Source organism: Phocoena sinus, chromosome 17 (genome assembly GCF_008692025.1).
Source record: "Phocoena sinus isolate mPhoSin1 chromosome 17, mPhoSin1.pri, whole genome shotgun sequence".
NCBI lineage: Eukaryota > Metazoa > Chordata > Mammalia > Artiodactyla > Phocoenidae > Phocoena > Phocoena sinus.
In genome coordinates, this window is record NC_045779.1 from 16,024,583 (window position 1) to 16,039,624 (window position 15,042).

The 15,042-nt window shown below is 39.2% G+C and overlaps 1 protein-coding gene across 11 annotated transcripts in view; it reads right to left on the reverse strand.

Annotated features, from left to right (window-relative positions):
- The window catches only part of EYA1 (EYA transcriptional coactivator and phosphatase 1), a 330,392-nt gene that overhangs the window by 107,514 nt on the left and 207,836 nt on the right, over positions 1-15,042 (reverse strand). For 2 of the 11 annotated variants that reach the window (XM_032609853.1, XM_032609850.1), the window contains 3 exons: positions 10,250-10,319; positions 9,787-9,929; positions 5,952-6,074 (listed from right to left, as the gene is read on the reverse strand). In XM_032609853.1, coding sequence (XP_032465744.1) covers positions 5,952-6,074; positions 9,787-9,929; positions 10,250-10,319 — 336 coding nt within the window. Of the gene's footprint in view, positions 1-5,951; positions 6,114-9,786; positions 9,933-10,249; positions 10,320-15,042 lie in introns of those variants that run through there. The other 9 variants (XM_032609847.1, XM_032609848.1, XM_032609851.1 and 6 more) reach the window with 5 other exon arrangements.

Here is a 15,042-nt window from a genome sequence, read left to right on the forward strand (position 1 = left end):
ACGTGTGCACACACACACACAGACATACACATAAACTCACACGCCCCCCCTTCATTCCTGTTGTCAGTGCCCTTTGATTGGCAGCATTGAAAACACTATCTACAGGATCTGCACGGTTGACCCAGGGGTCTCCAGGCACCCTCTGTCCGTCCACACTCCCTCATTCAACTCACTCATTTGCATGTTTGTCAATGGCGTGTGAAGAAAAATCTCACACCATCCATAACTTCTTCCAGAAACACTGAAGCTGACCCTGGGGAGCAGGCAGATGTCAAAAACTACCAGCAAGGATTTCACTTCCTCAGGGTGAACTCTACAGTTGTCCACGAACAGAAACATCTTGTCTTTCTCTGTTAAACTTAAGTTTCTAATCTTTCACTGGATGTACAAAAGAGATCCAATAAAAGCAGAAATAGAATTTTCCAGAATCTTGCAGCAAAGATAAAAGCAATCAGATTTTCCAGTCCCTGAGGTTTTACTCTGTGGGCTTTTAGTATTAGTGCATTTAAAAACTAGTGCATTTAAAAATCTGATCCTTGTTTGCCTTAAAACGGCATGTGCCAGATTGACCGAACCCTGCCACGGACATAAGTGTTGAACATTGGAGCTGGAAGGATCTAGAAGGTTCACCTGGACTAAACGAGGGCACCAAGGCTGGCCTAGTTCACAAGATAAGGCAGTGCCAAAATGCCCACAAATTACCAGTTCAATCTTTTCCTTAAGTGCCATGAAAATGTTAAAACACAGACAGTGCTCGGAAATGAGCTCTCTAAAAAAAGTTTTCTAAGCTCCACAGGCTGGTTTTTTTTTTTTTTTTTTTTTTTACTGCTTACATAGCTAGCCGTGTAATGCAGTACCTCAGTTCCCAAAGGAGCAAATCCACCCTTCGGGAAACATACTACAGGCAACTACATTTCGTTGTTTTTGTAGTTTTCTGTAAGCGCCTCCCCTATAGGTGCGGTCATTTAAGCGTATAGAAAACATGGCAGGGTCTGACAGTTCTAAACCATTCTCCATTTTGATGTATTCGTCAGCATTTTCAGATTCTTAACCTTCAAAGCCATTGCTCAAGGTCGTTGCAGGGATGAAATAATATATGTAAAATAATTAGAAAAGTGCTGGGCATATGATAAGTGCCTACGATAAACAGTAGCTGTTTTTTTGTGTTATGGGCAGCAGAGTTTTCCATCTCGATAGAGCATAGCTTGTCACGTTCCCATCTTCCTCCCTAATCTTGGTTTCCGAACTAAATAATTTGGTGTTTACACGGCTATTACCTCCCTTTTCCCCACCAGTTCCTCGCACTCAAGTCGCACTGTGGCCGCAGGGATTCGTGGGGCGTAAGGACCTGGTTGATGCCGCTTTCTTTCCCATCACTGCAGAGCTGAGTTTATTTCTTTGTCCGTGTGGCCCTTCTGTGTTACCCACTGCTCCTGCTTTCCAGCGCCCACCACCGCTGCTGCCAACACAGCCATTTCTCTCTTCTGATTTTCTTCTTCACGTTCTTGGCTGCTCTCTCTTGTTTCTTCTGTACGTTTGTATCGTGCACACAAAGCCTGACCTTTGTTGATAGTGATTCTCCTTCCTTGCCGGCACATGAGTTAGATCTGGCTCTTTTTTTGCTATGCTTATTTGGTTACTGGGTTCTTGGAGCTCTCTTTGCTGGTTATATATATGTGTGTGTGTGTGTGTGTGTGTGTGTGTGTGTGTGTGTGTGTGTGTGTGTGTGTGTGTGTGTGTGTATAGACACATATATAATAGTATATATATTAAATTTTTTATATTTATTTCATATAGAGAGAATTTTTTTTCCTCCTGGGGAATGGGAGAGAAGGAGAATTTAGGTAATGCTTCCTAATCTGGAACTATTTCAGAAGGCTGGATGATGATGATGATGATAATAACAATCACCCCTCCCCCACCACTACCACATCACTGCCACAATGAACACAGTAAATAAAAATAAGCCTTTGAATGGGACTACGTGCCAGATGTTGGTCAGAGTGATGTACACGGATAATCTCAATGAAACCTCACAATACTACTGTGGGAACAGATAATATTATCCCCACATTTGAGACAAAGAAATGGAGACATGAGACGTCAAGCCCCATGCTGAAGTCCCGCGGACAGCAAGGGCAGGGCCGTTGGACGGGCAGCCTGACTCTAGAATTTACGCTGTTAGCCGCAGAGCAAGATTTCACCGTACCTTTAAGCCCAACCTTCTAATCTCACAGAACCAAAGAGGTGATCATCAAAAATTTTTCCTGAAGTGAATCAGTATAACACCCACTGAGTCATCTGGGTTACTAGAAAATTCCTTCTAGTATCGTGAAATCCTAACATTATGAAATCTTAGTAACTAAATCTCTGAATAACTCATCATCATACCTTATATTTCAAAGGTAGATATTTAAAAGGTCAAAGGATACTGGAGAAAGTACTAGGTAAAACGCTCCCAAATCACTAAAAAACATATACTGTCATCCAGGATTCTAAGATCTTTTAACAGATATAAGATTGATATAAGCAAAAATCGCTGTTATTCATTAAGGATAATAGAATTTAGAGAATTTTGACAATAATTTCAGACACTGTAGAAAGTTTTATATTACAAAGAAGTATTGCAAAGACAAAGGTCAATAGATTCCCATGACTGGGCACAGTGGATAAAATCATTTCATCCACTTCATTTTCTACAACGCACTTAATATTTAAGAAATACATATTAATCAGAGTTTGCTTACTTATCCACATTTGACCATAAGGAGTTTACAGCCTATTACGTATCATCATCCAGCATCAGACTGGCAACTTTCAAGTTGATAGCGTATTATTCTTTGGCTTGGTGTGTGAAAGTCATATTTTGGATTATTCTGAAAATGAGTGAGGTGCCATTATAGAAATATCCATATGAAATAATACCTCAGTCATGGAAAAAGGGCTCTAAAATCCCACTGGAAAGGCCATTCAACCAGGGGACGCTTAAAAACACAGAAAGTTGTAATGCAACATCCCAGATGCAATGAAACCTATAACTAGAAAAGCAACGCTATATTGGCTATATTTGGTGCTACACATGTCCTTATTTCTGCTTTAAAATAGGCTTTTTTCCACCTCCAAATTAACGTTCTTTTCTCCTCTTTCACGTCCACTCCGCTCTCTACACTGACGCTACGCTTACAACTCTGACAGCTAGTTAGTCCTCTTAGGAACTTTCTTGCCACATAAGCTTTGGATCTGCGAGGACAGAAAGATAAAGCTAAGTCAAGGGCAATATTTCTCGAACTCTCTGAGACACACAGCACGCTTCTCTTCTCCTAATCCTTCCCAGGCTGAAAATTTAGCAAAATATAATAGTTATGTATGACTAAAAGAATGAGATGAAAAAAGAAAAGACACAGAGTGCATGTCTGATTTCACCACCATAAGATTTACTACGGATGTACCATGAAAGTTTCTAAACACTTAACTCGCAATTTCTGTACTCAGCCCATTGTGGATGGTAACCAAAGGGCTGCACATGGGCTCAAGCCAGGAATCACACGTGTAGTTATCTCTCCTCTCCGGAAGGCACTTCACCTGTTTCATTCTGACCTTTAGGATCCACTTCTCTTTAAAGAGACTGGATGCCTGGAGTAGAACGGAACCGACCATAGTGCCAGATTTTTTTCCCCATAACTCTCCTAAGACTCTGCAATTGCATAATGTATCTGTCTGTTTGTCTACTGTCTCTCTCCTTGACACAAATGAAAGCTTTAGGAGCGAACAGACTTTGCTTGCCTTATGATCCGTTTCATTACTAAAGCCTAAGACTATTCGATTCTTTAATGAAGTCTCATCAATTTTTGTTCTTTTTATCCCTTTACTTAACTGATATTCAGCATGTGGAGAAACACAGCTCTTTTCCAAGAGCAGCTTTCAAGTTTTGGAATCAAGCACATGAGTAATAACCTTCTAACACTAAATGCTATCTGTCATAAGGTAATTTTAATTTTGTAGCCATCAAATATATCAAAACTTTACAATCCATGCCTTTTTATACCAAAGGCAAAACCAAGTATGAAAGGATTAATGAATCTGGTCCCACAAAATTTTAGCTTCCCGTGCAGGAAAAAAAAGCTCTTAAAAATGATAAACCGGAAATACATCTATAAAACATTACTAAAGTTTAAGAGACGTAATATAAGAAATAATAAGAAAAGACAAACACCACCATGCAAGAAAAGAAAAACTGGTTTATCAGCTCAATTTTCTAAAAATACACATGAAAACAACAAGAGAATCTCGGACCTTCCAAAATGACAATTTTTTTAAAAAGTAAAATATTTAATGTGTTCATGCTAATTCACAGCCCTTCCTTGTGGAAATATATAACAAATCCCTAAAAGAGTTGAAAACAGTTTACCTAGCAATTCCACACTTAAGTTTACTCAAAGGAAATAATTAAGCATGCACATAAGATATTCATGGCATTGCTCCAGACGTCCAATAATAGGGGGGTTAAATAAGATATATCTGTGAAACCATGCAGCCATTAAAATGATGCCATAAAATAGATTTTATTGACGTGAAAAGGTGTCTATAACATATCTGTTACTTAAAAGAGCAGGTTGCTAAGTCTACCAGAGGATGAATGGATAAAGAAGATGTGGTATACACACACATACAATGGAATACTACTCAGCCATAAGAAAAGAAAGAAATTTTGCCATTTGCAGCAACAAGGATGGACTTGGAGGGTATTATGCTGAGTGAAAAATGTCAGCCAAAGGTGGACAAATACTGTATCACATCACTTATATGTGGAATCCAAAAAATAAAACAAATTAGTGAATATAACACAAAAGAAACAGACTCACAGATACAGAGAACAAACTAGTGGTTACCAGTGGGGAGAGGAGAGCGGGGAGGGACAAGATAGGGGGAGGGGATTAAGGGGTACAAACTATTATGTATAAAATAAATGAGCTACAAGTATGTATTGTACAACACAGGGAATATAGCCAGTATTTTGTAGTAACTATAAACGAAATATAACCTTTAAAAATTGTGAATCATTATGTTGTACTTCTCTAACTTATGTAATATTGTACATCAACTCAATAAATAAACAAATAATTTTTTTTTTAAATAGCAGGTATTTAAATCTACTATAGCTTGGCACTACTGAAAGGATGCATATCATTTGTTAAACTGATTAGCGGTAAAAACAAAATATTAGGAGAATGTTTAAATTATGCAAGAACAATTTTCAAGTATTTTAGACACATTTTCACGATAATAATCTGCTAATTACAGTAATGCCTAATCTTGAAACAGCTCTGACAACGTAAACTTTCAGCTGTCATCCATATGACTTGCACTTACATTATGTTTTGTCTATAGTTTCAAAATCAGAACCCAGGGATGCGTCCTTGGAAGCAATAGCTTGAAGATGCATTGAGTGGCTGTCAATTTGATCTCCTGGTCTTTGGCAGATCATTTAGTCAACACCTATCACATGCTCTATTTCCAGAGCCGTGATAATGAAAATGAAGAAAACATACCCCTTTGAGACAGGCTGATTGGCGACACCAAGTGCCAGGGTTTTTAGCATGTATCGTACTACAACCTCTTACATCATTGACTTTGCTTTTTTTTTTTTTTTCACTCTTTTTTTAGTTGGTAGAAGCAAAGGCAGAAAACTTCAATGACACAAAGAATTCTAGAGCTTTTTGTAAAAGAACCTGAGTGATCATCCAGTCTAACCCCTGGATGTTATAAATATGGAAATTCAGGCCTGGAGAGCAGGGAAGTAAAGAACCAGACTAGAACCAGGTATCTTGCCTCCAAGCCCAGCCCACTTTCACCATCATCCACTACTTACACAGAACATCACGTGCCACTTTAGAAAGTAATTATTGCCCCACAGGATTAATGAAAAGAGCAATGCCAGTGTGTATACAGACCTTGCATCTGGTAGCTGTATGGTGCCTGTCCAGGTTGAGGGGTCCCAAAGCTTGTCCCATAGCTGAGAAATCCTGTCTGTCCAGGTGACTGAGACTGTGACAATCCACCTTCAGTCTTGATGCCTGCCCACAATGCACCTAAATCAGTTAGTGATAGCTTATCTATCTGTTCATTTTCAAAAGCTGGTCCATATACAAAAACACTCCCACAACTATCCAATTACAAACGCTTCCCCCCCCCCAGTATTATCTCAATAACCAAGGCCATAGAGTGAAATACCCTTCACTGTAACTTCAATTAAAAAGAATAAAACCAGGATTATTACAGATTTCAATGCCTATCCGCACTATTCTTTTCTTTTGTTTTCCTGAATTCCATTTTCTATAAAATTTAACTCCAGTGATATCATTTCTATAATTAGTTGTATTGCTTTACAAGAGTTTAAGATCTTTACGGTCCAGAAATGGCCATAATTAAACTTGAACATTATTCTAAATGTTGTTGCATTAACATCAGAATCGAAATATTTTTTCTAAAAAGTGATTAATTAGAGTCTCTAGCCTCAACATTAAAAACATTTTTTTTCTTTACTCTTTCTACCACAAAGCTGATTTTAGTACACAACGCAGTTTGAGGTCAGAGGTAGCAATATTGGGCATAGAACTAAGCAACACAGGGGGAAACCTTCTCCCAGATATCCAGATCCTACCAGGCAGTAAGCACAAGAGAAGGATAATAATAAAGAACTCAATCCTATAGAACAGCATAGTGCTTTATAAACAGCACAGAGAAATTGACAAGTAGTTCTTTTTGTCCCTTATAGTTTCAGGTTTTTATTCAAATATAATTGTTTTAAGTGTAACATAAAGTACACTTTCTTTTCATCACATAATGTAAAAATAATGTATTTGTGGCCCCCCAATACTTCCCAAAGTGCCAGGCTGACATCCTAATTTCAGGACTTGGGTTTGGCGGTATCGTTGTACTAGGGCTCAGCCCTGGATCATAATTAAAGACACTCATGAAAGTTAACAACTGTCCTTAATTCCCACAGAGGGAGGGGATGAAAATTTCTGCCAAGGGAATTCACATTTTGGAATAATTTTACTTTTCACTTAAGATAAATAATATCTTTGGGATCTAGAATACACAGTAGTCTCACTGTTTATTTCCATTTTAGGGGAATTTCATCAGTAGAATGAAGTTAGGTAACTTTCCTAAGGCAGTGGAAGAATCTGACTCTTGGCGAAGAGAGCCTACTCTAATTCCTGAAGTATCTCTAAGTAACCTCATAATGGCCTTACATTTCAGTCTTAACACAACCTTAGCATTTTTTTTAAATGTGACTTTCCCTGTACAGGCAATCCCAAACCAATGAATAACCCACACTTATAAATGGTCCCTGGAAAAACAAGTGCCCAAGACAGGTGGTTAGATGGCTCTAGAAAACTCCCTTCCTTTTCATGGTGTCACAATAGAGATTTTCCCCCTTCTCTCTCCATTTGATGCTATAATGATCTGCTTTCAGGCTTCACCTGTGCCACCTCTGTTTTTAGCCTGGAGGCTCAGAATGGGCATCTTTGTGATAAGAACAGGTAAGGAAAAGCAGGAAGAGGTAGAAAACACCCATAGCCACACCTGTGTCCATAGCTTCTATCCACAAGCTGTCCAACTCATCTCACTGGTCGACTCCACGCAGATCCAGTGAAGAATGGCACAACCTCTTCCTCCTCGTGGACCCCTTGCTCTTACTATGAAAAGATTTGCCTATCTTTTCTTACTGGGTCTAGGTGAAAAGTCAGGGGACATAAGTCCTTGGAGAAAGTCTTCTAGAACTATCAGGACCTTAACTATCAGCAGTTAAAACCCCTAAACGATGTGCTCTTCCTTCAGAGCAAGCAATAGGGGAAGGCTGCCATATTTTTCCACGCACTGGCCCAAGAAAAAGAGAATGGCTGGTCGGAAGCACTGGGGCATCTCCTTGTCCTCAAGGTACGAAAAGAGAAGAAAGGAGGTGATCAGAAAAATACTAAGGACTGAGAATTATTCCCAGAAGATTTATAAGCATGGAAGGTCCTGGGATCAAAGCCCTTTACACTGAGACTCCCTCTCACCACCTCCCCGATCCCCACCTACCACATGAAAATCCCCATTTTTCCGAACCTCTGCTCATCTCACTCTACTGGAACAACTATTTCAGACAACAGGGCCACCTGTTGATGGTTTAGAACTAGAGAAGTCCCTACCCCGCAGCCCAGAAATTGGCAAAGGGCCCTTCCATGACTGAATGGGGAAGAGAAAGAAAAACAAGAGAGCTGTGTGAGTGGCAGCCAAGGCGGTAACAGGAATGGTACTCTTCCCCTGGCAGCACTGATAGGTCTACAGTACTTGAGTATTGCTTGTACTGGAAAATACATTTCTACTTCAAATAATCAGCTTACAAATAAATTTTGAGGATATAAATTGGGGACTGCCTTAACTCACATTATAGGACTGAAGTTACACAATTCAAATCATAGAATCTTTTCCCTCTTTTAGCATAAGAATAGTTTAAAAGTAAATTACAGACAAATTTAATGTATATTTAACGTTATTTTGAGAAACGACTAAAAGTCATGGAAATGAAAGATAATTCTAGAAAGTCCATTTTATGGCTGTTTTTAAAGTCTGGTTGAAAAACACCTCCCTAGATCACATTCAGTTGTGATCTTTTTAAAATAAAACTATGAATGTTGAAGTCATACATAATTTAGATTTTAATTTCTATATATTTGATAAGAAATGTATATACGGCCAATTTGATTTGGGGTAAAAACAGAACAAAAAAGCAAAAAATAATTTACCTTCTAATGATTAACGAAATGCTTAAAGAAGAACATTATTTCTTTCAATATACTGAGAAAAGTTTATGAAATAACGATAGCAGCAGAAGCATAACTAGAATATTGATCACAAAATACTCCACCAGTTTTTTCTATCAGTCTTGCTCCCAAACTTTCATGTATTTTTTTCTGGATCACTAGGTTTTATTTATTTCTTAATAAAATGCCAATAATCCATATTTTTCTCTTCCAACAAGCTGCAGTTTGTTTAAAATTACAACTACCATTCAATGGAAGTGAAGGTATTCTGGAATCCTAAGCTTTTAAAAAATTAAACTTTGAGGTTTGGCTGGATTTATTTTTAATTTACAGGTATTGACCCTGTAACAATTGAGTCAAATTACACTAAGATAAAGATAATCTCCAGGTGGGAAGGAACAAATAGGGATGTGAGCTTTAAATGTTTCCTGATTGGCCTCTTTAAAGTGCAGCCCAAGCCATGATATAGATCACTTTTCCTAATGGTTGATAATGCTGAAATTTGAGACTACTACCCCCCCCCTCAAGTTTAGAGCCAGGGTTTGTTGAACTGTGCTTGTACTTCTCTAATCATAGCTCAGCATCTGATAAATAGGAAATGAATCTTCACCCCAAAAGACTCCATTCACAGAAGTTTTATCAGAAATATGCACCAAAATACTTTGGATTCCAGAGCCAAGCGCTCAAGTGGCAAATTAAGAATTGAGATATAAATGGAAAAAAACCAAAACAAAACGAGAGCAAGAGGGTATGTGAACCATGGTATTTGCCACCTCTGACCTCAAGATAAGTAACTACCAGCTCTTCCAATGTTCATTAGAAACGATCATTTTAAGAATTTAGACACAAAAGGTGACCACCCTTTCTCAAGTGGCCCAAGAGGATCGTCTTTAAGTACCACTCCTGTGAAACTTTCACAGGTACAGGTGTGCCCACTAGGCAACATCAGTGCTAAAGCCGAGGGATTACTCACCATAGGAGGAAATTCCATAGGGCTGTCCCGGCTGTGGGTACGTGGCATAGGCTGTAGCTTGTTGCATTCCTGTGGTAAACTGTGTTTGCCCATATGCAGCCATAGTTTGTGAGGAAGGGGTAGGGAGAATATGTGGGTATGGTCTGCTATTTGTCAGAAATGACAGAAAATAGAAAGCCCATGCATTAGATGGAAACATGCAAGGTAACTGATTACCAACCAAATCACAAATTCCAGTTAAAGACTGTTTCTTAATGTAAAACTTTCAAGTGTAATACACAAAGAACCAAAATACTACAGTGTCCCTCCTAGGTGATGCTCCAAATAAATTTGCGTAAATACATTTAGGTCTCTATGAAACACGCTTTAGTTTAAATTAAGATGTAACGTGTGGGCACCAGACACGACTTGAAATAAGGTAAAAGACTACTCAGAAAAGTTATTAAGAGAAAATATATCTTACTTGGAAGGATAAATCTGTGGTGGGGAGAATTGGTGAGACGGTCTTGGGCTGAAGCTACTGCTCCCAATGGCTGGAAAAAGAAAAATAATGCACAATAATCCAAGCAAAATGCAAAATATAGATAAAGCATTGATATAGTTTCAACTATAGGTTGTGGCCACATGAAACCGTAGACCTTTTGGACCCGCAGAAATGGCAATTTCATAAGTCAACCTAACAGGAAGTTAAACCATATTAAGGAACCTATAGGAACTGATCAAGTGATTCGAATTTTAAATCAACTCTTAGAAAACATAGTCATAATATTCTTAAATACCTGTCAGTGATGGCTTTTACAGTGGCAATACTTTAAGAGCACAGGGAGTCCCGGCCACTGGTTGGAACCACCACGCTGAAAGGGGAGGGATGAACTTGAATTACAGGGCTGGGCGGGACCGGAAGGTCCTCTGGTCTATTGTTTGTGTTCAAGGGGACACACGCCCCTGAGACTGTGTTACCGAGAAATGCAGTCTAATCTCCTCTCAGGGAAGTAGAAATAGGACAGATCCTCATTTGCCTGCATTGATTCAGCAATTTTTTAAAAATAAGAATGCATTCCTACAACCATCTAAAATTTCTCAAGTTGCAAACTAAGCCCGTTTTTTCTTGCATGGAGATGGATATTCCTTTGCCTTTCAGTTATATATGCTCCACTTCAGCATTCAAGTCACAAAGTTTTTTTTAAAGAGATTTAAGCATTCAAGCAGAATCTCATTTCTTTTTAATCACATATACTTGATTCAATAAGTCTCAGAAATGCACGAAAGTCTTCTATCAAATATTCTTTTACAATCATTCTGAACTAAAGAAGCAAACAAAAAACATGTTTGTTTTTCTTTTTTTTTTTTTTTTTACTAACATGAGGCCTTAAAATGGTGATTCTCAGCTTCTTTCATTGCTAACATGGGCCATCTATTTATGTACATAAATATCGACACACATTTACATATATACACATTTACATAAATATATACATACACACACACACACACACATATATATATATATATACATATGTATTTCCCCTTTTCCCTTCGAACTCATCCTATGCTTTTCCTGGCTAAGATGCATATGCTTTGGGTACAATTATTATAAGATGTAATATGTTTATTTTCTTCTACGAATAATCACTGTCCGCAGAGGCTCTATTATTTATTCATTATATTCTACATTAAAACCTTTCATAAGCTTCCATGAACTCCAGGTTTTATACATTTTCATGATATCACATCAGTGCAGTTATGTTTCTCAAATGTAATTTTCTAGCTTGTGTTTGGGAAAACAGTGGTGGTTTTGGGTTAGAATCTCAAAACCTATGACTAATCCTTTCCCGGTAAAGCAAATAAGCCTAACCCAGTGACAAGAGAATAGATGAAGGTCAGCAGCACTCATGAGACCTGCCAGACTTCAACCCTCTGGCTGTTGGTCTGGCAGAGATGGAGGTCATATTAATGAGAGAAGGCAGGCCAGCTTGGCTGGTGTCCCCCATCTCTTGGCACATGTTGGGTCACTACTCTGTTCCAGGCATTGCACTCCATGCTGAAGATGCAAGCATGCAAAGACAAGTCCTGTCGTCGCACGTGGGGAGGCCAACATACAAATAGCTACGCGAGGATTAAATACAATTTATAGAAGGGAGAGAATGCCTGGACCACAAGCGCTGCCACTTGCCCAGGCCACCTGCGATTACAACCTTTCTAATCCCCTTTTCTAGGCCTGGAAAGAGACCAAGGGCAGAGAAGATTTATCCAGCAGAGCTGCTGGAGGGGTAATACCTTCCCTGGATCATCATAGATAGAAAGAAGTTTTTTAAAAATGAAACCACAACACAAATATGTACTACCACACAAAAAACCCCAAAGCCATCTGAAGATGGAAGCCGCAGAAATCCCTTTTATTCTTTTCTTGCTCTATCCCTGTGTTTTTGAAATTATGGGTCACAACCCATGAAAAGATTGTGAATTCAACTTCATAGGTTCTGCTCAGCAATTTTTTATAAACAAATAGAATAACAGAATAGAAGATATCAGGGTGATTGTACAGCATAAGGTAGGTTCCACGAAGCTCTGATTTAGATTATATGCATAATATATGTGTGTACACATGAAGAAAGATTTGGGAGGTTGCAGAGTGTGGTAATACAAACACAGTTTCTGGAATTAGAATTTAATTTCAGCTCAGATTCAAGATCCAACTCTTCTACGTGGTCTTGGTCAAGTTATTTGATCCCTCTAAGCCTTGACATGTTCTCATGTAAAATGATGGCAGTAATACTACCTACACCTCATAGGATGGTTGTGAGGAGTAAATGAAGTAATGACATAAAGCAAATAATACTGTGTTTGTGTAAGAAATGTTTAACATCTCAAATTCCCACTATCTTTGCCCCCACATTTGCCCTTTTACTGTATTTTTAATTCTACTCGATGGACAGCATCACCATCTATCCAGCAAAAGGCTTAAAAACAGGATTCTTTATCCCCATTTTATATATGGGGCTAGAAATTAAGTAACATGTCCAAGCAAATAAATAGGAAGGCTGGTATCTGAACCCACATCTGCCCACTCTTTCCACCAAAACATACTATCCCCTGACCCCCCTTCATAGAAACTAGAAACCTCAGAATCATCTCATTTTTTTCTCCCTCTGTGACTCTAAAGTCACCCATCTCCAATTCAGAAATACCCACTGAGCTGTGCTGCATTCTCCATCCCTACCCTCCTGTCCTGGGGCGGGTCCTCATTATGTCTCACCTGGACTAGAGAAACAGCCATCGAGCTACTCACTCTGCATTCCACCCACTGCCCTTTGACTCTCACTTCTGCCACCACACTGATCTTCCTTACCCGGAAACTTCTTCACGCCCATTCTCCAGTTTACAATCTCTCATCTGCACTTATACTATCCCTAGAAAAAAATTCCGAATTCCTTGGAAGATTATATAAAGATATTCAAGCATCCACCCTCCTGTGGGTTTAGGTTACACAGCATCCCTGGACTTGAGGACTGCCCGTGCGTGCCATGCATTTTCCTGTCTGTCTTGGCTGGTCTTCATGTCAGAGCCTACTGCCATGTTAATGCTCTTCTTTCCTCTGCCTGTCAAACACTCTTCCACTGGGACTAAAACATTATTTTCTCTTTAGGATAATATCTTCTTTCTCTGTACTTTTTGGAATGTTGTAAACACTGGCAAAGTTGCACTCACCACACTACATGATGGTTAGTTTATGTAGTGTATAGATGGTAGTTTCCTCGGCTACCCGTGAGCTTCCAGGGCCAAGGACCTCCTACTCTCCTTTGTTTCCTTGGCACCTGGTAGGGCCTGGCATGTGGTAGGTAATCAATAAATAACATTTGTTTAATAAGACTGTGAGGTTTAGGTCATAAGCAAAGTAGATATTTTTAAACCATAATAACTTGAAAGATGGTTAAATTATTTTAAGTTATTTATAAACACACAACAATAAACCTGATCTTTGGCAATGTAAATGGGTCGATAGTTTTCCTTATGAAATAGATGTGAATAAGAACCCATGATGCTGCCCGAGTATGTTGCTGCTACTTACCTGTGTGCACCTAAAATTACTGACTATGTAATGCCATGTAAACAGCCATACCCTTAGGGCTTTCTCTAAATTCAAACCCCTGTGATCTCTGTGTAGCCTAAAGTCAAGAATCTTCCACCTTCTACCTCAAGTACTTTTTTCCTTAATTGCCTAAAACACTTTAAACTTTTTAATAATAATCTAAGAATTCAGATTATTTTTTAATTTCATGAGACCAGAATAACCTAAGGCAAAAAGAATGCTCCCAGGCCATTTATCAAGGTAAATAAATTGTTTCTCTTACCATTAGTAAACTCCAAAGGCCACATGGCAGAGCCCTGGGCATGTAGGGACAACAGGTCCTTCTTTGTTTTAACACTCTTGTTTCCTATCATTGCATTCTTTCTCCTACCTCTCACATGTAAGTTAAAGAAGCTCCCCAAATCTTACTGCAGGAAGGGAGAGAAGGACCCATGGTGAATTAATATTCACAAGCTAGAGAATCCACTGAGAAAGTCGATAGAACTCTAAAAATTAGCAAGTCCTCAGTTCATGGCTCCCCTGGGCTCCCATCTCATCCATGTCAACATCATTCAGCTGGACACACAGGTCAAAAGCCTAAAAGTTAAGTTTTGATTCTTCTCCTTTCCTCATACCCTTTTATCCTAAGTCCAGTCAGCTCTCCCCTCCAAATATAGGCTAAAAGTGACAACTTCTCGCTCTCTCTCGTCTGCCACTCTGTTCCAGTCACCAACGTTGGCCGTGGCCATCAGAGAGGGCAGCCAGGGCACCGCCCCCTGACCTCACCTTCCCTCCCCTCCCAGATAGGATACTGGCACACTGCATCCTGCTTCAGTGTTTCCTCCAGGAAACACGTGGGCTAACACAGTCCTCTTCTTCTGCACCAGGAAATTCTGGTCTCCCTGCTTCTCCTTACCTTCTTCCCACCCTTCTCCCAAAGAGAATTTTCCACATGACAAACAGTGATCTCTTAAAAACATAAATTAGATCATCATGTCAAACCCCTCCTCGTCCTCAACTCCAAACCCTGTTATCCTGTTTCATTTTGATTAACCCAAACGTATTCCCCTCACTTCACTAAGACCTCTGCTCAGATGCCCTTTCCTTAGAGAAGCCTTCCTTCTAAAAGACACCCCTACCCACTCTTCACCATAGTCTTTGATCTGCTTTCGTTTTCTTCAGAGCAC